This window comes from Podarcis vaucheri, assembly GCF_965113315.1.
Source record: "Podarcis vaucheri genome assembly, chromosome: 3".
In the NCBI taxonomy this organism is placed as follows: Eukaryota; Metazoa; Chordata; class Lepidosauria; order Squamata; family Lacertidae; genus Podarcis; species Podarcis vaucheri.
In genome coordinates this window covers 121,113,069-121,138,154 of record NC_138761.1, presented here as the reverse complement: position 1 = coordinate 121,138,154, position 25,086 = coordinate 121,113,069, and the positions used below count along the sequence as shown (strand labels likewise).

At 43.0% G+C, this 25,086-nt stretch overlaps 1 protein-coding gene and 1 long non-coding RNA gene across 3 annotated transcripts in view; one reads left to right on the top strand and one right to left on the bottom strand.

Annotated features, from left to right (window-relative positions):
- The window catches only part of LOC309528848, a 352,451-nt gene that overhangs the window by 312,699 nt on the left and 14,666 nt on the right, over positions 1 to 25,086 (top strand). The gene's annotated exons all lie outside the window — the stretch shown is intronic.
- DNAAF10 (dynein axonemal assembly factor 10) lies at positions 8,255 to 24,838 on the bottom strand. Its single transcript, XM_082216492.1, has 8 exons — positions 24,606 to 24,838; positions 20,372 to 20,472; positions 18,548 to 18,678; positions 15,626 to 15,727; positions 14,653 to 14,768; positions 11,787 to 11,921; positions 10,479 to 10,576; positions 8,255 to 8,931 (listed from the first exon to the last, which is right to left on the bottom strand). Exons 1-8 carry the CDS (start codon positions 24,798 to 24,800, stop codon positions 8,724 to 8,726), a joined length of 1,086 nt encoding a protein of 361 aa, XP_082072618.1. The 5' UTR covers positions 24,801 to 24,838; the 3' UTR covers positions 8,255 to 8,723.

Sequence of the window (25,086 nt, the reverse complement as noted above, 5' to 3'; positions counted from 1 at the left end):
AAATTACACTATTCCCCCAGCAAAAGGCATATGCAGAAAATATAACTAGATTTACTTTGGCATAGGTGATGGAACAGCATCCTCCACCGGTGCTGAGGGCAGCAGGCTAACTGAGGAGCTGCCAAGTGGGCTGCTATAGAGGGCTGGGGGTGTTGTTAATGGGACTGCTGCCAGAGCCTCAGGCCCATGCCTCACTGGCTAATCCTGACTCTGCCATCGATGGTCCTCTCTCTCTGCCTGCCCGCATTACCACTTTAGCCTTTGAGTCAAAGGACTGTGCTTCCTTTTGGTGTAATTCTATTAGAAAGATGTGCTATCTGCCCTCTTACAAGGGAGTGTTTCTCATCAACGTTTAAATGCAAAAGTAAACGATACAAGAGAACAAGCATGATTTTCACTCCAGGGTTATTTCCCTGAGATCATACAGGGCTTTCTGATTAAAGCTTTTTCAGTCTTTCTTCTTTTTCAAAATGGTAGATAGAAAAGAGATACGGGTTAAGATTAGGGTAATTGGCACGTACCACAAAGAGTCTCCTGGACATGAGCTAGATTAAATGACAGGATGTGTTTGGGCAACATTTTGCGTGACCAGAGCTGGTTTGTTATATGTTGTAAGTCGGAGGCAAATCTCTTACAGGATCTTGTAAGTCAGAGACAAATGAAACAAATCAGAAGCAAATTAAAAATGGTTATGCTTTGAGAGGCAGAGCAATATTCTGTCTCTCTTTTTTGGTGACATCCTTTGCTGGCATCCTAAATGTATGTTTAGGGTGCCTATTGGGTAATCCAACACTGTTTGCAGCACAGTCTTAGGCGTTTGATGGGCTTTAATCCCAAATAAGTGTGTACAGTATGTTCCGATTTTGCACAATTTCAACCTTACATAGTTGAAAGCCAACCGGTTGAAATCTCGCAAATTAATTGCACGCAAGGCGGAGAGCTTACAAGCAGTGGCGTAGCATGGGTTGTCAGCACCCGGGGCAAGGCAAGTAATTTGCGCCCCCTAACCCGTGGAGCCAGGTAGGTGCAGAGAGCTGCGAGTGCGAGCGCCCCCCCCCAGATGTTGCGCCCGGTGCGGCCGGCCCCCCCTGCACCCCCCACACTACGCCACTGCTTACAAGCTCCTTTTGCATGGAAAGAGCTTTTAAACTCTCAGACTTCCTTAGCAGGCTCTGGGATGCTCTCACAAGATCTTGCAGGAACTCAGACAGTCCCGTGGGATCTTGTGAGAGCATCTCAGAGCCAGGTAAGCAAGTCTGAGGGTCTGAAAGCTCTCTGCCTTTCTTGGAAGATAAAGATGGTCAAACGGGGGCAGTTCCAAGGAGGTGGTTCAGGTATATACATTTTTGCATATATGCACCCCCTCCTGGAATATAGCCACTGCACAAGATGTGATCATACTGTGCAGAATTGCGGCTTCAATAAACTCAGGACACTATTGATGTTCTAATAGATGTGGTATGTTCTGTGCTGATTATGCTTTTTTCATTGGCAATAAATTTCAGTGTTGGACTCCCCGATCCCTTGTGGTCTAATGCAGCCAAGTGTAGTCTATGTAAAGTCTACATGATTGACTTGAGTTTTCATCATGTATTCTAATATGAAGTACTCCCAAACTTGGAATCGTACTGGAATACGGAAATACCAGCAGGAGGAAACTGGGAGATGAAAGGCTGCAATCTTAACCCCACTTAACCCTCCAGTAACAGGTTATTGTTGGTTTGTGGCAGGCTCTAAAGGGCACCGACAGACAGAACAAAAGGCCCCAAATTTCTCTATCACATTTTCCATATACAGTGGTACCTCGGGATGCGAATGGGATCCGTTCTGGAGCCCCGTTTGCATCCTGAATGGAAAGTAAGACGCAACGGTTCACGGCTTGCGTTTTGCTGCTTCTGCGCATGCGCATGACATCATTTTGAGTGCATGCGCAAGTGGCGAAACCCAGAAGTAACGCACTCTGTTTTCCAGGTTGCCACAGAGCGCAACCCGAAAGCGCTCAACCTGAAGCACATTCAACCCGAGGTATGACTGTACAAAATTCGATTACATGGGCAATATCCCTTGCATACTGATACAGCTCCCTAGCATCTTGGACATTTTTCTCCTGTTTTGACATCTGACTTAGGCCAGGATAGTCAGGTGAGCACCACCTGAAATATATGAGCATCTGAGTTTTAATCCATTGCGGCACAATCCTAACCATGCCTATGAAGAAGCAAGTCTCTTGAATTCAATGGGACTTACTCCCAGGTATAGTGAGGCTAGGAGCTATCAAATAAATTTGCATGGGGGCAAAGAACAACATTTCTGAAGCAAGAAGTGTTTTTTTAGAAGATCACACATGTAGTGAACATCCCAAAAGAATGCAATTTTTATAAGCACTTTAAAAAAATTAGTAACTTAAACCAATATCTGCAGCTGGGTTGGTAATTTAGCTAATTAAAAGTTTGTCCAATTTCATTTAATTGCTGCAGCTCTATTTAATATCAAATATAGTATTTGATAAGGTGACATAAACCCAGCTCAGTTTGACAAAAAGAACTGGCACCTTTGCTCTATTAATGGCAAAATTAGACTGACTAGATGAGTGTCAAGGGGAAAATCTCCCCGTTTTCTGTCTGTTTTATACAACCTAGAATTTGGAGCAGGCCTTTTCAGGTGATCAAAAGGTGATTTATTTGATTTCAGTACCATAAAGCATCAAATTCATTTGGCAGTCTATAGATTGGGAACAAATTATGCTTGAACCTAGAGTGCACTTGAGAGCTCTGCTTTAGGTGAATATGGACCCTGTTTCAAGGATTAACAGCTACAGTAGCTCGATTTAGGAACTGCAGTCACAATAATTCAAAATTCATTTTTAAGATAGGTCCCACCTGTCAGATTGTCAATGAGGACTTCTTTCAATTAGACAACTTTATTGTAATGAAGAATGCCAACGGCATGATTTAGTAGCTGTTCTGCTATAAATTACACTCACCAGTAGCCACACAATCCATATTTGCTCCTGAACAAATTGAATGGCCATAACTTACAACAGGCAAAAAGAGCTTTATTGGCAAGCATATCAAAGTACTGTACCATGTAGCCACAAGTGTTTTTCTGGACAGTCTATAGGATCTAGCATGCATGCTTCATGCAGTTACAATCTGAGATACTGCATGTGATGATCTGTGGGTTGCAGGTACAGTGGTGCCCCACAAGACGAATGCCTCGCAAGACGGAAAACTCGCTAGACGAAAGAGTTTTCCGTTTTGGAGGTGCTTCGCAAAATGAATTTCCTATGGGCTTGCTTTGCAAGACGACAATGTCTTGCGAGTTCTTGCTGGTTCCACCCCCCCTTTTTCTAAGCCGCTAAGCCGCTTATCAGCTGATCCGATCAGCAGATAAGCCGCTAAAAGCCGCTAATGCGCTAATCTGTCAATGGGCTTGCTTCGCAAGACGAAAAAACCGCTAGACAAAGAGAATCACAGAACGGATTCTTTTCGTCTTGCGAGGCACCACTGTACTAATCTATTCTAATGCTGCCATTGCAGAAAAGAACAGGGTATCTTGGGCCCCATCCTAAACCCTACTCAAGGAACTCTCTTTATAACCAAAGCATCTCTTTCATTTTTCCAAAAGGTGTTGGGACACTCAGTTTGTTGTGTGTAAAAGAGAATATTCAGTGTGGATGAGCCAAAGCATTCTATCAGTCCATAACCTCACACATCTCAGTTGAAGGCTGAAGGCTGCTATTGAAGCTTCCTGGTCTTCCATAACACCTCAGCAGTGCCACAGGCTGATAGCATCCACGCCACACCGCACTGAGGCAGTAATTGATGCAAAAGGGGCCCAATCCAAGTACTGAGTACATGTGCATGCTTCTACTTCTCAGAGGCCCAGTATTGCTCTATTTGCAGTCCTTGTTTTGCTGATTTCATTTAATATTCTAATTTTCTGAGATTGTTAATTTGGGGTTTTCATCAGCTGTACACCATAAACATCACAATTATAACAAATAAAGGCTTGACATATCTCGCTTTGCATATCATGAGTCTATCTCATATATTAGTTTCACCTTTTAAGTTGAATTACTGAAATAAATGAACTTTTCCACAATATTCTAATTTTCTGAGTTTCACAGGGTAGTGGCACAGGAACCTGTCATCTGGAACATTTTGCTGCCTTCAGGCATGGCATAGCTCCCAGAGAAAAGTTCAGGTTTTAGAAGCACTGATTTCCAATGAAACAGACTTGTCTGATGCAAAAAAACTTAAATGAAAAGACAATTAAGTGTAGTGCATTAGTTTGACAATCCCTCCTCCTTTTGTTTAGCACTTAAACCACTTACGCAATGGAGAGGAGGAGCTGGATTCCAAAATTTTTGAAGCTGCCTTCTGGTTGCCCAGATACATGCAACCCTTACATGCCTGTAGGAATCTACTGCGTGCTGTAGAACTCAGTCTTAAAATGAAATCGTGTAAGTCACGGCGACAAGGTCTCCTTGATTGTTCAGGTTCCTCAAAAGGCCTGGAAATCATAATACGTTTGAATCAGTTCTGATTTGTACGTTTCTGATATACTGTACTGAATAACTTTTATTTACCGTAGTTCTCCTCTTGCTTGGAAAACACTGCTTCACCTTCTGCAATGTTCACATTTCCCCACTAGAGGACAGGGTCAGAATACCTCCCACTGTTTCGTAAGCTAGACGGGGCTTTTTACTGCATGGTCCATTTTGGAAATCCTGCACCTTCTCTGAAATAAAATGCTTAAATCGCAGGCACATAATCTCAAATCAAATATATTGACAAGGCCATTGCTCTCCATTTAGCTGAAGCAAGAAGTATTAATTCACAGCTTCCTTAACCCAGAGCTATTCTCGTTGTTTCCTATCAAATTATTAAACCTTTATTTAAAAAGAGGTGACAATTCAATTCAACACTGAAATTGCTTAACAATGCTAATATTAAAGGTAAAGGTACCCCTGCCCGAACGGGCCAGTCTTGACAGACTCTGGGGTTTGTGCGCCCATCTCACATCTATTGGCCGGGGGCCAGCGCTGTCCGGAGACACTTCCGGGTCACGTGGCCAGCGTGACAAAGCTGCATCTGGCGAGCCAGCGCAGCACACGGAACGCCGTTTACCTTCCCGCTGGTAAGCGGTACCTATTTATCTACTTGCACCCGGAGGTGCTTTTGAACTGCTAGGTTGGCAGGCGCTGGGACCGAACGACGGGAGCGCACCCCGCTGCGGGGATTCGAACTGCCGACCTTCCGATCGGCAAGCCCTAGGCGCTGAGGCTTTAACCCACAGCGCCACCCGCGTCCCAATGCTAATATTAGTCAGGTTTTATTCACTCTTGGATATAGATTAATTTTTTGATTCATATGAAACACAAAAAAAGCAATGCATTGCAGCTATTGGAATTCCCAGGGGGAGTGAAATACCCATTTTATCTTAGAGAGGGGCATTCAAGATGTAGACTTGCCTCCACAGTAGGCTGCTTAATAGTTTGTATAGCTCGTCCCAGACTCATATTCACTTACATTTTCGGACACATATCTATTCTGTTTACTATGAGACATGCTGCTGGAATTTGCATAGCACATGTAATTTAACTCTTATCAGGCCATTTGGCCAAACTGGGTTGGCATTTTGTCATTTCATGGACTACTGCAATGCGCTCTATGTGGGGCTACCTTTGAAGGTGACCCAGAAACTACAACTAACCCAGAATGGACTGGTGACTGGGAGCGGCTGCCGAGACCACATAACACCGGTCTTGAAAGACCGACATTGGCTCCCAGTACATTTCCGAGCACAATTCAAAGTGTTGGTGCTGACCTTTAAAGCCCTAAACGGCCTCAGTCCAGTATACCTGAAGGAGCGTCTCCACCCCCATCATTCTGCCCGGACACTGAGGTCCAGCGCCAAGGGCCTTCTGGCAGTTCCCTCACTGCGAGAAGCCAAGTTAAAGGGAACCAGGCAAAGGGCCTTCTCGGTGGTGGCACCCGCCCTGTGGAATACCCTTCAGATGTCAAATACAACAAGAACTACCAGACTTTTAGAAGACATGTGAAGGCAGCCCTGTTTAGGGAAGCTTTTAATGTTTGATGGATTACTGTATTTTAATATTTTTTTGGAAGTCGCCCATCTGGCTGGGCGGGAGTATAAATAATAAATTATTATTATTATTATTATTATTATTATTATTATTATTATTATTATTATTACAAGCTTGCATAACTTTGGGATGGACATATTATGTACAACTAATTTTCTGTAAGCTCGGTTTATAGACATTTTAACATTGCAGCCCTCACATCCTGATCTTTGTTGAAGGACATGTTGGAAGTGCCCCATCAGCAATGGGGGGGGGCTTCTGCCACTGCAAAGTCCCCCACTGTGTTTAGCTGCATAGGAAACTACTACTGGCATTTTTCTCCAGAAAGCCCTGAAACAAAACGATATAGACTTCTTGATCGACCTGATCCTTGGGCCCATCAGCAGAGGCAGCTCAGATATGGTACAGTGAAAACATGAGAAACCCGTCCCCACATTCCGCCTGCTGTTCCCCAGTTGGTTTCAGGATTTCTAGCTGCAAAATTAGCGGTCCTCCATATTTTTTGGACGCGGGTAGCGCTGTGGGTTAAACCACAGAGCCTAGGGCTTGCCGATCAGAAGGTCGGCGGTTCGAATCCCCGCGATGGAGTGAGCTCCCGTTGCTCAGTCCCAGCTCCTGCCAACCTAGCAGCAAAGCACCTCAAAGTGCAAGTAGATAAATAGATACTGCTCCGGCGGGAAGGTAAAGTGTTTCCGTGTGCTGCTCTGGTTCACCAGAAGCGGCTTAGTCATGCTGGCCACATGACCCGGAAGCTGTACGCCGGCTCCCTCGGTCAATAAAGCGAGATGAACGCCACAACCCCAGAGTCGGCCACGACTGGACCTAATGGTCAGGGGTCCCTTTACCTTTACCATATATTTTAGGGTTCAGTTACTGAAGCTCTCAGCTCTACAGTGTTAAGATTAAAACAAAAAGGCTTGAGACGCTTTAAGAGTTGACATACCTTTGTCTCGGGAGACGGTGGAAGAGTGCGCCTTTGGGGCTGAAGTCAAACCGTTGGGAGTGTTTCAGTGCCTGGTTGTGCTGCAGCAGATGCAACATGTTTCTTTCTTTCTATGCTCCTCCCAGCAGTCATTCCTTGTCTGGAACGTCTTATGCCTGCATGCCTATGCACATTTAACTGGGAGTACTTCCTCTTGAGTTCAGTGGAATTTATTTCTGAGTAGACATGCATAGGCTGACACTACACAGCTACAGTTCTGGGTACAATTTACTTGTAAGACCCTTTTAACTCCGTGGGGTTTACTTCCAAAACAAGCAAGATCCATGCTGCCACCAGACAGAAATCAAGATGTTTGACACAAAGTCATCAAGTAGATCATTCTATTGGCCTGGAATATGATGCAGTAATAATGTGGTGTCTTGAGAAGTTCTGGAAATCATAGTTTTACAATTCTTTTGTTCTATCTGAAACTTTGCAATATGTTTCTACTGCACAATTTATTTATTTTTAATGAACATCTACAAGACTGCAAACTATTTCACAGGACTGGTCACACACATCATTTCTATGACAAAATACTTTTTATTTATTTTTAATTTATTTAAAAACTGCTCACAGCTTCACACAAGGCAAGTATCCAGTTCCGGCATGTGTGGATTTTTCCAACCTTGTGGAAAATCATGTTCAAAGTGATTCTCAGTGCACTGTATATGCATACTTTGGAAGCTTAGATGTTTTTCACTTAATCAAAATAAAATTTGACTTGGAATCTCTTCAGTGATTCAGATGTAGTGCTTCTTCTGTGCTTTTAAGACCTGTCTGACATTTTATATTATTTTCTGTTGATCTGTTAAACCTTTCAACTTATTTTATTATGTTTTTATTGTCTATAGATTTAAATTTAGATTTTACATTGATCTTGAAAAAGAATAATAGCTTGTTCAAAACACCCAATTGATGTGGGGAATTAAATTTGATTAATATTCAACTGCTTTCTAAGCACAAGCACAAAATTAAGTTTAAGCAAATTTGATCTTAAAGGTAAAATGATTGTAAATTGAGCAAAGTTGGTTTTAATATCAAAATAGGTGTGCAGAAACCCATCTTTCTGGCCAGAGTATAGCAAACTACACTCAAATTATAATACTATTCCATTCATGTTTATTTATATTTTAAATAAGCAGCCAATAACTGAAAAATATCACTACAAACATTAACGTTTATTACATTAAAACACAGCTGTTCAAATTTTAAATGCAGAAAATAAGTGCAATCCAAGCCATTTTGGTGAACATACTAACAAATGCAGTACTTTAAAGGACAAACACTTGCTAGTTCTAGAAGTTGGTTTCTTAGATATGGTTTAGTTTTGTGGGCAACAGACACACAAAATGATTAAAAATGATTTAAGCAAATGTCAACAGATTTTTACTGCTGTACAAAAAAAGGCCACAACCACAAGAAATCTTGAACTTAAGTGTGTCACATACAAACAGGTCTTAATGTGCTAAAACTGAAGGCACAGGTTGTAGAAATGTCTGCTACACTTCAAAATGGTGAAAAGTACCCCAGACAAAGTGTTTCACATTTTGTTCTGTAGCAAGAGGTCAAACAGAGATTCCATTACATTTCTAAAAGGTTCATTTTTTCCTCCTTAGAAGTCCTTTGTCAAATCCTGTTCAGTTTAGTGACGATGAGTACTCTCAGAGTCTGATCAAAGGCACTACAGACACAGAGACCCATTTTGTCAGGGCTCCAGTCAAGGCTTGAAATAGGTTGTGTTGACAACGTCACATTCTGTAAAAGGCTAACCGAACCTGCTACTCCCATCTCATTTCCCTCTGAATCTTGCTTAGACCGCTGCGCAGGATACTCACTGGAAAATAGATCAAAAAAGGTATGTGAAAAGCCTGTTATAAGCACACACCACATGCTTATACACCAAAGAGTATAAGCACACACCAAAGAGTTCAGGGTCACTTACAATGGGTATCTTATGTTACCCTCACAACAATCTTGTAAGTTGGTTTAGGCTAAGATCGTGACTTGCCCAAGGTCACTGCCTGGATCTCACAAGTGACTCCTCAACCTGGTTTCTTCACATTCAAATCCAACCCCCAGAGACTATATCATACTGACATTGCAGGAGATGGGAGATATCACAAAGGAAATGCAGAAGACTCCAGAATTTTAATAATGCTAAGTTACAGTACAATCCTATGCACGTCTGTTCAGACGTCCTACTGAATTCAATGGGGCGTAATCCCAGGCAAGTGAATACTGCAGCTTTTGGCAAACCAAAGCTCAGAAGGACGTTAAACATCAAGGCCAGGCATAGGCAAATTTGGCCCTCCAGCTGTTTTGGGACTACAACTCCCATGATCCCTAGCTAACAGGACCAGTGGTCAGGGATGATGGGAATTGTAGTCCCAAAACATCTGGAGGGCCAAGTTTGCCTATGCCTGATCAAGGCTGTGTCAATAAGCTTTCTGTTCTATAAAGCTCCTTGGTAAAATGTTAAAATACATAAATATGTATGCTGAAATTTATTTATCAAGACGTGTATGCTACTTACAAAAAACCCACTAGCTGGAGTAATTTTAAAAACAACGATAAAGACAGACATTAAAACAGAAGATGTATGCTATTCCTGAATTTTATTATATTCAGTATGTGCTCAATGTAGCCATTTAAAAGAGCTAAAGCCTCTTCTCTTGTCTGTCCCACCCAAGAGCAGAAGGAGTTTGTGGTTCTGTTCAGAAGTTAGTTTTAAATGGCATCTGTGCTGGAACAAAGCACACTGCTTCTGGAGCAAGAAGGCTCATATAAACATCAAGCCAATTCACAGACTGGAAGAGCCTAACAGCTCAGCAAAACTTTCCCCCTGATACTCTAGTTCTAACTAGCCACCCTTGAGAAAGGGAGAATGAAATTATGTCAGTTTATAGGAGCTAGGCAGAAAAGAAACAAAGGGCTTAAGCCACCGGACAGTGTGTTCCCTGTACAGACTTACAGGGAGACTAGAAACAAATCTGTGTTGGTCAAGTATTATTTCAGGGACTTGTTAGCATTAACATATTACAGGAGGACAGTCATTGTTAGGAACACCAGTAAGGAATTTATGGAACAAAGATCATATATTTTCATTTGGCAGAGGAATGTACAGCTGTGTTTGAACACAAAGTGATGGCAAAATTATTTCAGTTTCCTGCAACGTATATCCACTGCCAAATAAATGTTAGGTTGCAGATGCAAAGCTAAGCCACTTCTAATAATTTGGTCTTAACAGCAAGCTCTCCTACGACATGAAAAGCTACCATCACCATAACTGAATGTACAGAATTAGGGCTACTCAGACAAACCTGGTCCTACTCCTCTGCGCACACACATACACCCCCACCCGGATGAACAGTAAATACTTACTATTTCCAAAGGTGAAGGTTTCCGGCTCCTCCACTAGTCACAAATATATCTCTGTTCTGTGGAAGATGCCGAACTTGCCACATGGTTGATTTGTGGGCCTAACAACAAAGTTAGACAAAAATTGTACATACATTAGTCTAGTCCAGTGATTTTCAACCCGTGTGCCATGGCACGCTGGCGTGTCCTGAATGTTGGTCGGGGTGCCACGGGCAACACTGGCCTCTGTCCCTCTTTCCTTCCTTCCCTCCTCTGATGCCCTCTCGCATCTCTGCCTCCCAAAGGCTTGTGTGACTGCTACTGCAGCAGCCCTGGCAAATGGTGCCTCTGAAGCTGGCATGGGGGTGCTTCCCAGGCCCCTGTGGGGCAGTGTGAGGAGGCACCTCCTTTGGGGCAGGGCAGGGCAGCTCAGACATTTGGCACCAGCTTGGCTGGAGGAGCTGCTGGAAGGAGGCATACAAGGCACCATCCAACCGCACTCCAAACTTAGCCTTTTCTTTGCTCAAACATAACAATATAATTATAATATATTATTTATACCCCGCTCATCTGGCTGGGTTTCCCCAGCCACTCTGGGCGGCTTCCAACAAAACACTGAAATACAATAACCTATTAAACATTAAAAGCTTCCCTAAACAGGGCTGCCTTCAGATGTCTTCTAAAAGTTTGGTAGTTATTTTTCTCTTTGACATCTGGTGGGAGGGCGTTCCACAGGGCGGGCGCCACTACCGAGAAGGCCCTCTGCCTGGTTCCCTGTAATTTGGCTTCTCACAGCAAGGGAACCACCAGAAGGCCCTCATCCCACAATTTATTTCACAACATTTATATACGACTGGGGGGGCGGGGGCGGGGGAGAACCTTTTCATAGAAGTTTACCAAAAAAATCCCCACTGCAAAAAGTTAGTTGACTACTGTCATGGTATTGCCGGAGAACGCAGGGGAGGAGGAGGAGAGACAAGCAGAGGAAGGGGGGCAGGAAGTGCCAGTGGACGTAAGTCACTTCGGGAATCTGACTCTCAAGATTCGGACGCATAATTATGTGCGCTGCTTGTACATATGTAAAATAAAGACTGTATCTATGTATCTCTGAGTGAGCAGAAGCTTTTCTTGCGGAGAGTATTCTCAAGCCATCACAACTACTGCCCCATAAGAGTGTTCAGGGGGGAAAGTCTTCCAGGGGTTTAGGGCCCCAGTCATAGTACTCTTATGAGCATCTGTTCCCACCTAAACTTTTTGCTTTGCCTCTTCCCCATGGCAAGGGTAGCGTATTTTCTGTCAGAACAATGAACAGCCTTGTGTTTTATACCGTACCTTCTCTGAAACTGAAGCAAAACCTTTAGTTGGATGCTGAGTCCTCATGTCAAAAACATGAAACTTTCCTTCAAGTGATGTTGCTACCAATTTGTTCATATTTATATCCTTCCTGTCAAATTCAAGACTGCAAACCTAGAAGCATAAAGCAAGCAAGCATTAAGACTTCAGCAGAATTGCGGGGCAATCCTAACTGTGTTTATTTAGAAGCAAGGCCCACTGAGAAAGAGCTCAAGATGGAAAGGCATGCAGGCCATTCCTGTGTACATTTAGGTACAGTGGTGCCCCGCAAGACGAATGCCTCGCAAGACGGAAAACTTGCTAGACAAAAGAGTTTTCCGTTTTGGAGGTGCTTCGCAAAACGAATTTCCTATGGGCTTGCTTCGCAAGACGTCAATGTCTTGCGAGTTCCTGCTGGTTCCCCCCCCCTTTTTTTCTAAGCCGCTAAGCCGCTTATCAGCTGATCCGATCAGCAGATAAGCCGCTAAAAGCCGCTAAAAGCCATTAATAGCGCTAATCCGCTAATCCTTCAATGGGCTTGCTTCGCAAGCCGAAAAAACCGCTAGACGAAGAGAATCACAGAACAGATTCTTTTCGTCTTGCGAGGCACCACTGTATGCCTAGAATCAAAGTGATGCTTCTGGGGTATAGTTATATATGCATATTATTCATTCATTCATTTATATATTGCCTTTCTGCCAAGGCACCAAGGCAGCTTACAATTTTAAAAGACTAAAATAAATGATATAAAATGTAAAGTTGACCGGGGTGGAGTAGAGTGGGAAGAGAGTCCAGCTGGAACAGGCCCTGAGTTTGTGGCTGCCCTCTCACCCTCTTCCTCCTTCTTAACGGGGATTCACAAATTTTGGCTGGCAGTAGCAGCCAACCCAAACTACACAGTCTGTGGGATCCTGACCCGTTTCCAAGGGTCCTTCCCCAATTGCCACAATACAATCCAGGGTTATGGGCAATCACCTGCTACCCTTCCTTACTCTGAAATTTGGAATAGGGGAGAATATTCCTGAATCGTGGGGACAATTTAAGAAGCAGCCTCATAAGCCAGCACAATAATAGGCTGATGCCTGCCCCACGCCTTGAATTCCAACTGGAGACCAGGCTGGGGCTTATTTTCTTCTTTACCTTCTCAGGGGGTTGGAGCACCACAGAAGCGTAGAAGCAAGCATAACAAGTCTTCAGCTCAAAAGGAAAAGAGTGGGCCTTGCTGTTTTTTAGGTGTGCTTCTGTGCCTTCCTTTCCTACCAGGAAGGGATTTTCACTGCGGTTGCACTGAACTCTGGGGGCGTTCTGAGCAGCTCCAAAATACCGTCCAACAGTAAAGAGAACCTCAAGCTGTTTCTCTAGCTACACAATTGGGGATTTTCTGATGGGGGCAGCAAATACACTTGCCAAGGGAAGTGTAATTAGGGACCTTGGGAGCAATCCAAAAGCTTAGGCATGCCTCGTGGGATTCCTGTTATAACAGCAGACCTCCATGATCAACTGTAATCTGGCTTTGAGACTACAAGAGTTTCAGAAGTGGTAGCTGCCAGGATGCTTATAGCAAAAAATTGGAAAGGGAGAAAAATTCCATCAATGAAAGAATGGCAAATTAAATTTTTGTGAATATATAAATCTGGCAAGACTCACAGCATTCATAAGGGGACAATCGGACCAGAAATTATTAAAAGAATGGGGATGTGCTAAAGAGTATATGAAAAAACATTGCTCTGGAATAAACATATCGGTATGTAATGAATGATGCTTTACAGGATTAAAGAAAAAGAAAAATGGTGTAAAAAAGTATAAAGATAGAAGTAATCTACATTAGACACAATTTAGAAAGAGTAAAAGGAACAAAGGAACAAGCTCAATATGTGTATATGTATGCAATGACTAGATTAGAATGAAGATATGGTTTTATTTGTAGATGTGTGCTTTTTCTTTTGTTTTTTGTTTCCTTTTTTGTGTTCTGTTTTTCTTTCTTGTTTGTATAGTATTATCTTGGATTCAATGTTTGTAATTTTTGTTATAATTTTTCATTGAAAATTAAAAAAAAATTAAAAAGAGTTTCAGAAGTGGTTTGACCTATAGCAAGGGAGCTTGCCATTCCAGAACACAGACCCAAGACCTACTGCGTGATTTTTAGGGGAAAGGAGGGAATCCCAGCCAACAGGACTGGGTACCCTGAACTCTGTATAGAACTACACTTTTCATTTAGTGAACTACTGTACTTTTCCATCTCTAATATGCCCCCATGTATAAGAAACCCGCTCCCCATTTTTGAGACTCAGTTTTAAGAAAATGAGGGGAGATGGCCCAAAGTTGTTTAGCTTCTCCCCCCATGCAGTTGTGGGCAGGAAAAACTCCCTAGATCGTTTCGCACTCGCTGCAGCATCAGGGGGAATTGTGGTCCCGCCAACCGGCTGACTGGCAGTCGCACCACTTCCCCCACCCCTTGCCACTACCCGTGTATTGGACAACCCCCGTTTTTTGACATGACTTCTTAGTCAAAAAAACTCATCTAATACACGGAAAAATACAGTATATTTCTCATTCTAACTGTGTAGATTTTATTCCTCTACAGATCCGTGCCTTGTAACAAAGACATCCTTCAATGTCATTTCCAAAGCCTGAACTACAAAGTATTGAGGACAAATGCAAACTTAGCAACTTGTACTGACTACTGTCATACAAAGAGTAATATTTTTTTGCCATACCCCCCAAAAAGTGCACAGAAAAAAAATAACTAAATATGCAGCTTAATTTTAATCGCACTAAGCATAATTCCCAGACTAGAAGTATCTGTATTGCAAAAAATATTTTTTAAAAAAGATGGACATTTAGACATACATTTGTGAAACATTACCCCATTCTTGATGTTGCTCTCCCACCGCAGTGTCATGTTCCTAAGGTCAAACAACTTGACATCCCCATTGTCATAGCCGGCACATACAACACGTTCCTCTTGATTGTAAGCATTACCTAGTTAGGGAAAAAAAAGAGGCACTGCTTAAAAAATCATATGACCAACAATTTTTATAACAAGTCACATTTGTGCACCTATTCTGTTATAAAAGCATAATGCATTTCTGGTAGAAAACCAGTCCTGGAATAACAGGTTATTACTATTCAAGAAGAGATAAAGGCATTTAACAAAGGACAAGGGCAACAGCTGGAAAGATTTAGTGCAAGCTACTGTCTTTCTGTAGGGACGTGGGTGGCGCTGTGGGTTAAACCACAGAACCTAGGACTTGCTGGTCAGAGGGTCGGTGGTTCGAATCCCCGCGACGGGGTGAGCTCCCATTGCTCGGTCCCTGCTCCTGCCAACCTAGCAGTTCGAAAGCACCTCAAAGTGCAAGTAGATAAATAGGTACCGCTCCAGCGGGAAGATAAACGGTGTTTCCGTGCGCTGCTCTGGTTCGCCAGAAGTGGCTTAGTCATGCTAGCCACATGACCCGGAAGCTGTATGCCGGCTCCCTTGGCCAATAAAGCGAGATGAGTGCCGAAACCCCAGAGTCAGTCACGACTGAACCTAATGGTCAGGGGTCCCTTTACCTTTTACTGTCTTTCTGTATTACTTATTTTATTTAAAATGTCAAAACTGCATTCTTGGAGACAGAAGTGGTGCTTCTGCAACAGAAAGCTAGAACCCTGAGAAGATCAAGGAGAAAAGGAAGTAGCTGCAAGCTATATTTCCAAAAGAAGCACTCTACAGATTCCATTTCGTATAGAGTCATTTAAACTCCATGTTATGGTACAAAAGCAATGGGAGCAAAGACAAGTTCCATGATATATGTTTGGATGCCATCAAAAATCAACCAGCTCAAGAGAGGCCTTACCAAACGCAACTGTCCAGCAGTCTCTCTTGCTCTCTCCTTGGGCTGGTTCCATATTGGCAACTGGAGTGTCTTTTTGTCTTGGGTCCCACACCTTCACGGTCCCTGCAAAAGTGGATAATGGATTATTATTTTACTGATAAAACACCTGGTGGCATTTATTATATCACTTCGGCCCCAGTAACTTGCTTAATAAAACACTATTAATGTCCCCCTTACTCCTATTCATTTTTAATGTACTTTAAAAAATAATAATAGAAGAGTTTGTTTCAATGCTTTCACAATTTGATAGATGAGCTGTTTCATCCAATGAGCAGACTAACTGATAAATGAAAGAAGATGCAACTCAGCTAAAATACTAGCTTCCGTTTCCTGGAAGCTGTAATCTCCATTAAGAAGACAGGCCTACTAATACCACACATTTTTATATGTAAATTATACAGATCTTTCTGCAATTGTCTTGCTTTATGTTCTTCTTTTTGTATCTTCATATATGCAGATATCAGTTTGCTACAGCCCTCTAATGACTTATGTGAAATCCCTGTTCTATGTGGGACTCAAAATAGAACATACAGCATATGTAGATCTGATTGCAGTACCCTTGTAACCATATCATATGGCAGCTGAGGAGGAACCTAGAATGGAAAAAGGCTGACCAAGACTGCTGTTACCAAGTATATACTAGCTGGGCAGGGGGTGGGGAGGACAACTATGGATAAGCAATGATAGACTGGCCTAATCAGTAGGTGTAGTCTTATTAATTAGAGCTGTAAGAGCGTCCTCTTCCAAATCTTAAAAATCTGACAGATTTTTGTTTTTATTTTGCTGCTTTGCTTTTTTTATATCCTGCTCATCCCACCCCGCAAAAAGGCCTGGTCTTCATCTGACATCCCTTTGAAACAGAATAATAGAAAAAGCTTCTTTATACTACAGGCTTATAATTCAATAAGTTTTAACGAAAGCTCGACATGATTTAAGGGTGGGGAAATCAGAAAAAGACTCTTCTTATTTTCATTCTTTTTTACTCTCCTATTATACCTAAATAAACTTGATTTGCTCTGACATCTGGTGGCAATCTATTAAAAACAAGAGATATTGTGCCAGGAATGTACACAAGAAATGGACTTATTTAAAACTATCAGTTACTAGTTTATAGAACAGCTAATGTAACCAAGCATGCGCAAACATTGTAAGACAGCCACAAATGCTCAGTACAGATTAATCCTCAGGGGACCTCTTAGTTGTAGCAATGCCCATGCTGATTTGCATCTCTCTAGACCCCGTGGCATTTCTGCTTGCCCAATGAGATACAGCCATGCAGTGTTGCTCCAGCTGGTGTTCTTTTTTTAAAAAAAAACACACACACCACAAGGCCAATGACCTATCTTAAGCTAATGTACTGCACCCTCTGGAGCACCTGATATCAGACAGGATGGTCTGCGATTGCTGCCACTCACCTCCCTGGTCAGTCCCTGCTAGAGCAATATAACCGTCCACCTTTTTTGCTGCACATAGGCACAGCTCAAAACATCATCATCCGGTGTTACTTTAGAACTGCTGCAATTAACAGCTATTCACTAGTTCCCCCTCCTACAAGCTGCTATGCTTGTAAAGTGATTCATAGGAGCTTGTAACTGAACTCATAGAACGCAAAAGGCCACATTAAATAAAACAAGTCAAGTGAAGACCCATCAGAAAATGAACTGCTAGAAAGGTGGGGGCAGAGAGGAAATAGATGTTCATTCCTTTGTCCTCCCTCCACAAATTCAGGCACATTCATGTTCTCTCACGTTTAGAGTGACAAACCAGTCTCCACTTGCATCTCACTCTCCCCTCCCCTTTCCAGTAAATGACAGAAGCATTGGCCTCCCCAACTTTCTCCACTGAGCGGCTCTGGATCCGTCAGGCAGGAGGACGCAAGTCCATGATGCTACCCTTAATGTCAGACATCAGGTGAGCACTCAGCCAAGTCCAGTTCCCAGAAAAATACTGGGACCTTGAGTTAGCAAGGCAGGGACAATGCCCTTCTCAGCTGCTGGAGCTTAGAATCCAGTGGCCTCAAGAAAGTGCACATGTACAACCCTTGGCCATGCGATGCTTGGGAGATGCAAGATATTTTGATCTAGTAGTTTTTTAAGCAAGAGTAGACCATCGCCCGAGGGGACGCGGGTGGCGCTGTGGGTTAAACCACAGAGCCTAGGACTTGCCGATCAGAAGGTCGGCGGTTCCAATCCCCGTGACGGGGTGAGCTCCCATTGCTTGGTCCATGCTCCTGCCAACCTAGCAGTTCGAAAGCACATCAAAGTGCAAGTAGATAAATAGGTACCGCTCCAGCAGGAAGGTAAACAGCGTTTCCACGTGCTGCTCTGGTTCGCCAGAGGTGGCTTAGTCATGCTGGCCACATGACCTGGAAGCTGTACGCCGGCTCCCTCGGCCAATAAAGCGAGATGAGCGCTGCAACCCCAGAGTCGGTCACGACTGGACCTGATGGTCAGGGGTCCCTTTACCTTTACCTTAGACCATCCCCCATGCTTCTCAATCCTCTCACTTTCCCATTCTCAATATCCCTACATAGTTGTCCTAGTTTGAAAAGACAATGTTTTAGAATTGCTTAGGTCTCAGAAACTATCTTATGGTAAAGACAAGTGACAGAATCCTGGGCACATTTACTTGTAGGTTCCACTGTGTTAATCAGGCTTACTCACATGCCAATCTCCACTGGGAGTAAGCCCCATTCAGCTGAACAGTACTTATTTCTGAATAGATGGAAACACCCTTTAAATTTAGACAAGAGGACTAAATTGGTTCATAACACTAACATATGAAGACAGAAGAATGGTAAACATTGGAAGCTATTAGCTGGATTTATCCTAACCCACTTCGCTTTCCCTTCTAACCAGTGACACTGCAGTAGATCTAACTCACCATCCCGACTTCCCGTCACAATTTCTGGTGCTCCTTCTCCGATTCCTAAGCCACCAACACCATCAATACTATTGATTATTTCTTTATGTCCCTTCACAGAGTACACTGGGATTTCTGGAACTTCCAAATTCCTAAACACCAGAAAGGAACAATTATTTTTTTACAATTTCCAAAGATGAAGCTAAGAGTCTTACGGCAACTTACAGACAAATACAACTACCATGTCATAAACTGGTGCACCTGAGGAACTGGACTTTAAATCCATGAGAGCCTATGGCATAATTAGTTTTGTGTTGTTTAATGCTTCTCAGTAAATTGAATTAGGGATATTTTATACCACAATGGTTAAAACAAACTATTCTCAATTCAGTTTCAAATAGCAGTGATTATTAAAATGATATGCACAAATTTGTGAAATTTCTGATGCAAAAACCAAAAGTGGTTTTAAGAGTAACAACCCATTAATCAAAATCTGAACCTGCTCAAGCCTTAAGATGCAACATTTTTATTGTTACTATTTGTTACAATGACAAATTTGATGCAAACATTTTTTTTAACTGTGTTCTTTCCTTTCCCACCAAAAACTGATGGAATTCCAAAGGTTCAAGAAACACCTTCACAATCCAAACTACAAAAATTCAAGACTACAATTCAACTTTTTGATTGGTATGCTGAGCCTGCAAAGGCCCAGTTCACATGCAGCGCTAAGCCAAATCATAGCTTAGTGCAAACATGCAAATTTGCAGGTTCCTGGAGGATTCCCTCCCACCCCAGTCCTGTTGCTGCTGTGCTATCTGGTACTAAATCATGTTTTTACTTAGTACTACATGAGAACCGGTTCAAATAGTAAGAGCTAGTAAAAATGTAAAAGATAGATAGAAAGAAAAAGAAATGGGAGAATGGAGGTTGAAATATGTCCCTTTAACTTTTTTATAGCTTTATCATAAGGTTGGGTGAAATCCTAAGGGGGGGATTCAAAAGTAAATAACTTTTGCCTGAGTATTAGCTGCTGACATCTAGAAACATCTGAAGTTTTCTAAATCATTCAAGAAAGGAACATCAAGAACCATAAGGTTGTAAAATGTGCCACTTGGGCTGTGAGTTCAATAGTAATCTTACCATATTAACAAATCATGTTCTTTTTAGGGTCTTTCTTTTTCCCTTAAGATCTACTTTTTCTTTTAGCATTTGGACACTGTGCTTCGTTCTGGCTAGTCAATGCTACTATCATTCAACAACCCGCATACACCCTCTGCTTATCAGGGCAAATGAAGAAAATGCAAAATACTCTTATTTAATGTAGTTAATACATGTATTAGGAGAACTGGTGCAGGAAACAAAAGCAAGTTGTTAACGAGGTATACAGATTCATGGATTTCTCTGTCTGGTGAAACCATGATTAATAAGGGTCAAAAGGTAAGCATGCAGAAAGCTCCCCACTCCCAAAAAAGACAACAACAACAACCAAGTGCCATTATCTTTGGCGGTTTTTCACCTGTGAAGGGAGTACTTCAAAAAGACTATGAAATTTATAAAACAACAGTAACTAAAAACACTACCTAAATATGCTCACTGATATTTAAAAATTAAAATAGTCTATGATTGCATATCACAAATTGCTTTGGAAAGTCACAAAACCATGCAGAGGTGGCATAAACTAATTTTTCTATATAGCTGAATTAGGTTACAACTGCCTAAAACCTTTGTGATCCTAAACTAAGACGACTTAAATAAAGTGACAAATTTGAATTAGCTGAGAACAAAAGAATAGGTGAAGTGTGAAATGGAGCTTTGAACAGTATTAACCAGCAAAAATGTTCTTACCATATGTTTAAATTTCCACCAAAATCTCCTGTAGCTAGGTATCTTTGTTGCAGAGAAGAAGCACCAAAGGTTCCACATTTAACAGGCTTTGATTTTTCAATCTGGAAAGGACAAAAAAAAAAAAACACTAGGAGGAAGGACTAATTATTTAACATTTATTATCTTGTCCACTCTAACAGACTGGTTCTGTTAGTATTAAGTGCTGATAAAAAAGTAAACATCAAAAGCCAGTTTCTCTTGTTTGAAGAGTTACTGCTGGTAGGCTTTAGCAAAATTCAAATATGCACCATGAATACTGATATTAACAGACAAGTCACACATTTTAGTCTGATTTTTGGTTATGAAATTTGATTTGTCTAAGTGAATATGGGAGAGATTTGTCATTAATAAGGCTATTTTAAGTCGCTGTGGCTGCAATCCCATACACATTTGCCTAGGAGTAAATTCCACTTGAATTCAGTTGGACTCATTCTTGGATCGGCATCCATAGACTGAGCTGTCATTCTTCTTTCCAATTTATTTCAGAGATGTCCATAGTTAGTAAACCTAGCAACTGCTGATAGTTTGCAAACATAAAAGTAGATTGCAACTTACCTATTATTTTCTCCCTCCCCTTTTCATATTTTTTAAATTGGCAAATATCAGAACTAGTATTATTTATAAACCACATGTTTTGGGGATAGGATTGCGTAACTAAAATCAGATAATAAAAAAATTATGAGCTGCATCCACTTATGTCATCCTTCCAGCACAAAGAGTTCTCCCTGCGCAATGGGATTCCTCTCTGCCTCCTTTCTCCTTTCAGCCCCACTCCCACCCCCACCTGTTTCAGAGGAGTGGGCATAACAACAGATGTGGGCTGCAGGGAAGGAGAAAGAGAGATTAAATTGTTCAGGTGGAAATCCTTGCACAAACAGGGAAAAATTGCTGGATACAATCCTATGTTTAAACAAGTGTTGTAAATAGACTGCTAGTCACTGAGAACAATGCTAAAATAAAACAACTTCATTCTCTGAATGGTAGAAAGCAGTAAGAGTAGTAGTTGTACACTGAGAAGACCTCATGATTGATTTCACATAACTGGCCAGCCAATCTATCGGGCGAAAAGACTCTCACTCCTCAATACTTTATCCACAATCTACTCCTCAATGCACAAGGCGGCCAACATTGTGTTCTCCTACATTGCTATAGCTACAGCAACCAAAGCTGTGTGGGAAGCAAAGGGCTGTGTAGACAAGCAAAGCTAATGGTTATCACCATGGTGATCAGCATGGTTTTCCCCATCATTATTGGTTTCTAAACAGTGCTTGATTACTGAACGTTAGTTTGCCAAATGCTGAGTAAAACAAACATTACATTACTTCATTTTATCTATGCCAATCCATACATGATTCTCTTATTATTTGATCCTGTTTTGGGATATGCTTACAGTTCATTATCAATCTTCCTAATTAAAAGTTGAAACTGAAATTAGTTATCATCTTGAAGCTATTTTTATTATTTACACTTCTTCACCCATCTCTAAATGTGTCTCTATTATTAATAATAATTAATTATTATTATTATTATTATTATTATTATTATTATTATTATTATTATTATTTATCCTGTCTTTTTGCCCAACTAGGGACTCAAGGCAGCTTTACCTAAGAATGTGAGCTATGAGCCGAATTCAAATATCATCTTAGTCACAAACTTACTTAGCTGACCTACGGCACCTCACTCACTGAATACAATTAGATTACTACTTACGTACCGTACCAATGGCCAGAACGTGATACATGGGAGTGAACAATGGTGACCAAATATATCAGCCATATAAAGCAGGGGTCAGCAAACTTTTTCAGCAGGGGGCCGGTCCACTGTCTCTCAGACCTTGTGGGGGACCGCACTATATTTTGAAAAAAATGAAGAAATTCCTATGCCCAAGTAACCCAGAGATGCATTTTCAATAAAAGCACACATTCTGCTCATGTAAAAACATGCTGATTCCCGGACCATCCGCAGGCCGGATTTAGAAGGTGATTGGGCCAGATCCAGACCCCAGGCCTTAGTCTCATGCTCTACTGACTGACAGGCTTTACTTCTGAATAAATACCAGCAAGACTGCTACCCTGTGACTCACTCCCCCTTTTTCCCTTTCCTTTTTAAATGGGGCTGAGGAGGGGTGTGTCTTTGGAAAGGGAACCATAACTTATGAAAGCAGTTCCATATACAGTGGTGCCTCGCAAGACGAAAAGAATCCGTTCTGTGATTCTCTTCGTCTAGCGGTTTTTTCGTCTTGCGAAGCAAGCCCATTGACGGATTAGTGGATTAGCGCTATTAGCGGCTTATCGGATCAGCTGATAAGCGGCTTAGCGGCTTAGAAAAGGGGGGGAGGGGAAAAACCCCGCAGGAACTCGCAAGACATTTTCGTCTTGCGAAGCAAGCCCATAGGAGATTCGTTTTGCAAAGCACCTCCAAAACGGAAAACTCTTTCGTCTAGCGAGTTTTCCGTCTTGCGAGGCATTCGTCTTGCGGGGCACCACTGTATTGACTCCTGTTTCCCACGTAATAACCTGAACTCAGAATTGGCATGCTTCAGTTCAGGATGAATTGCAATTCACAAATGCATAGTTCCTAACATTGTCTGCCTTTTCCTTCTTGCTTAAAAGCATGAATCCACACTATTTCAACTCTTCATATAATCCTGGCATGAGAGGGCAAATTGGACTTCTGCAAGGGTGGGGGATCTGTGGCTCTCCACATGTTTCTGGTGCACAACTCCCATCCCCCCCCCGACCATTGGTCATGATGATGGAGTCTGGCAATGGGTTCCCAACTCCTTTGCCAACCAGCACTTGCTAGTTGCTGAGATCCTTACGGTGCTTTACTAGGTGGATTTTGCTATCCTTGCATTTCTAAGCAAAACTTAGGAGGGTCGGAAGGCGGCAACACAAAAACAGGCCTATTCTGCAATGGCCCCCACCCATCCACCCACCCGCCCAGGAGCCTCGCCGAGGGCCTTCATTGCATACAGTCATACCTTGGGATAAATACACTTCAGGTTATTTTCAGGTTGCGCTCCGCGGCGACCTGGAAGTGACGGAGCGCATTACTTCTGGGTTTCGCCGCTCGCGCATGCGCAGACGGTCAAAATGATGTCATGGTACAGAAGCGGCGAAACACAACACGCGCAGTCGTGTCTTACGGTCTTTTCAGGATGCGAACGGGGCTCCGGAACAGATCCCGTTCACATCCCGAGGTAGCACGGTATCTTTAAGCACCAGGTAAAAACTTTCCTCTATTAGCAGTCCTTCCGCGAATTATCACCCTATATACCGGAGGTGAGCAACCTTTTTTAGCCATGGGCCCGGCTCAGACCATGCGGTGGGCCGGACTATATTTTGAAGGGGGGGGGGGAATGAACGAATTCCTATGCCCCACAAATAACCCAGAGATGCATTTGAAATAAAAGGACACATTCTACTCATGCAAAAACACGCTGATTCACAGACTGCCCGCGGGCCGGATTGAGAAGGCTAATGGGCCACATCTGGTCCCCAGGCCTTAGATTGCCTACCTCTGCTATACAGTGGTACCTCTGGTTACGTACTTAATTCGTTCCAGCGGTCTGTTCTTAACCTGAAACTGTTCTTAACCTGGAGCACCACTTTAGCTAATGGGGCCTCCCGCTGCCGCCGGAGCATTTCTGATCTCATCCAGAAGCAAAATTCTTAACCTGAAGCACTATTTCTGGGTTAGCAGAGTCTGTAACCTAAAGCGTATGTAACCCGAAGTACCACTGTATACCCTTTTAATTAGGTTGTGGGACGGGGGGGGGGGTGGTTATCAGTTTGGTTTTGTTCTTATTTTTATTACGTACTTTGTGTTGATATACATATACATATACATATACGTAGTATGTGTATGTTGTGAACTGCCCTGTGAACTACAAATGAGGGTGTAAAAATTGAATAATTATTGTGAATAATTATAATTTATTAAATTTGCACACCTTCACCTGTAGTTCTCAGGGCGTAGTTCTCACAACATGGGAGACGAGCACGATTAGAGTTGAATTTGATTATTATTATTATTGTTATTATTATTATTATGGCAGCCCGTTCAACTCTGACCGCGCTCCTCCCCCCTTCTTCGTTCCCTTTCCCTCCCCTGAACGAACACGAGGCGGGCCAAATTCCTCCGCGAAAGGCAGCGGGAGCCCGCGCTCCGCCCGCCCGCCCTCACTCACTTCGCGGAGCAGGTGGAGGCGGCCGCCTTGCAGCTCGTAGAGCTGGACGACGCCGCTGCCCCGCGGGAAGCTGCCCAGGCAGACGAGGCGGGCGCTGCTGGGCACCCACTTGCACTCGAAGGCCGTGTAGTTCAGGCTCTGCTGCGCGTGCGCGATGATCTGCGGCTTCTCCAGGGGGCCTCCCGGAGACGACATGGCGGCCGCAGCGGCGCCCCAACGGCTCCCCGTTCAAAGCCGGCTGCCCCAACAACGGCAACATCCGGGCCACCGGGCCGCCGAGAGGAAGTGGGCTCCGCGCGGGCGCAGGCGCTGGACTCCCCGCTGCTCCTCATTGGCCAATAAGGGTTCCGTCAGCGGCAGGGGGACTCCAACTCCCGTCGGCCCCCGGGGCAGCTCGGCCTGGTCTCCTGAAGGGCCGCAGCTGCCCCCCCCCGGTGGGGCGGGGCGGGGTTTGTGTGTGTTGCCAGGCGCTTTCAAACTC

Excerpts from the sequence above, each read along its gene's own strand:
- DNAAF10 (XM_082216492.1), bottom strand. The coding sequence starts at position 24,800 with ATGTCGTCTCCGGGAGGCCCCCTGGAGAAGCCGCAGATCATCGCGCAC. Across the intron at positions 15,728-18,547 it reads TGTGACGGGAAGTCGGGATG|GGACCGTGAAGGTGTGGGAC; the intron begins GTGAGTTAGATC and ends CCACTTTTGCAG. Across the intron at positions 11,922-14,652 it reads AGAGCAACATCAAGAATGGG|GTTTGCAGTCTTGAATTTGA; the intron begins GTAATGTTTCAC and ends TTATGCTTCTAG.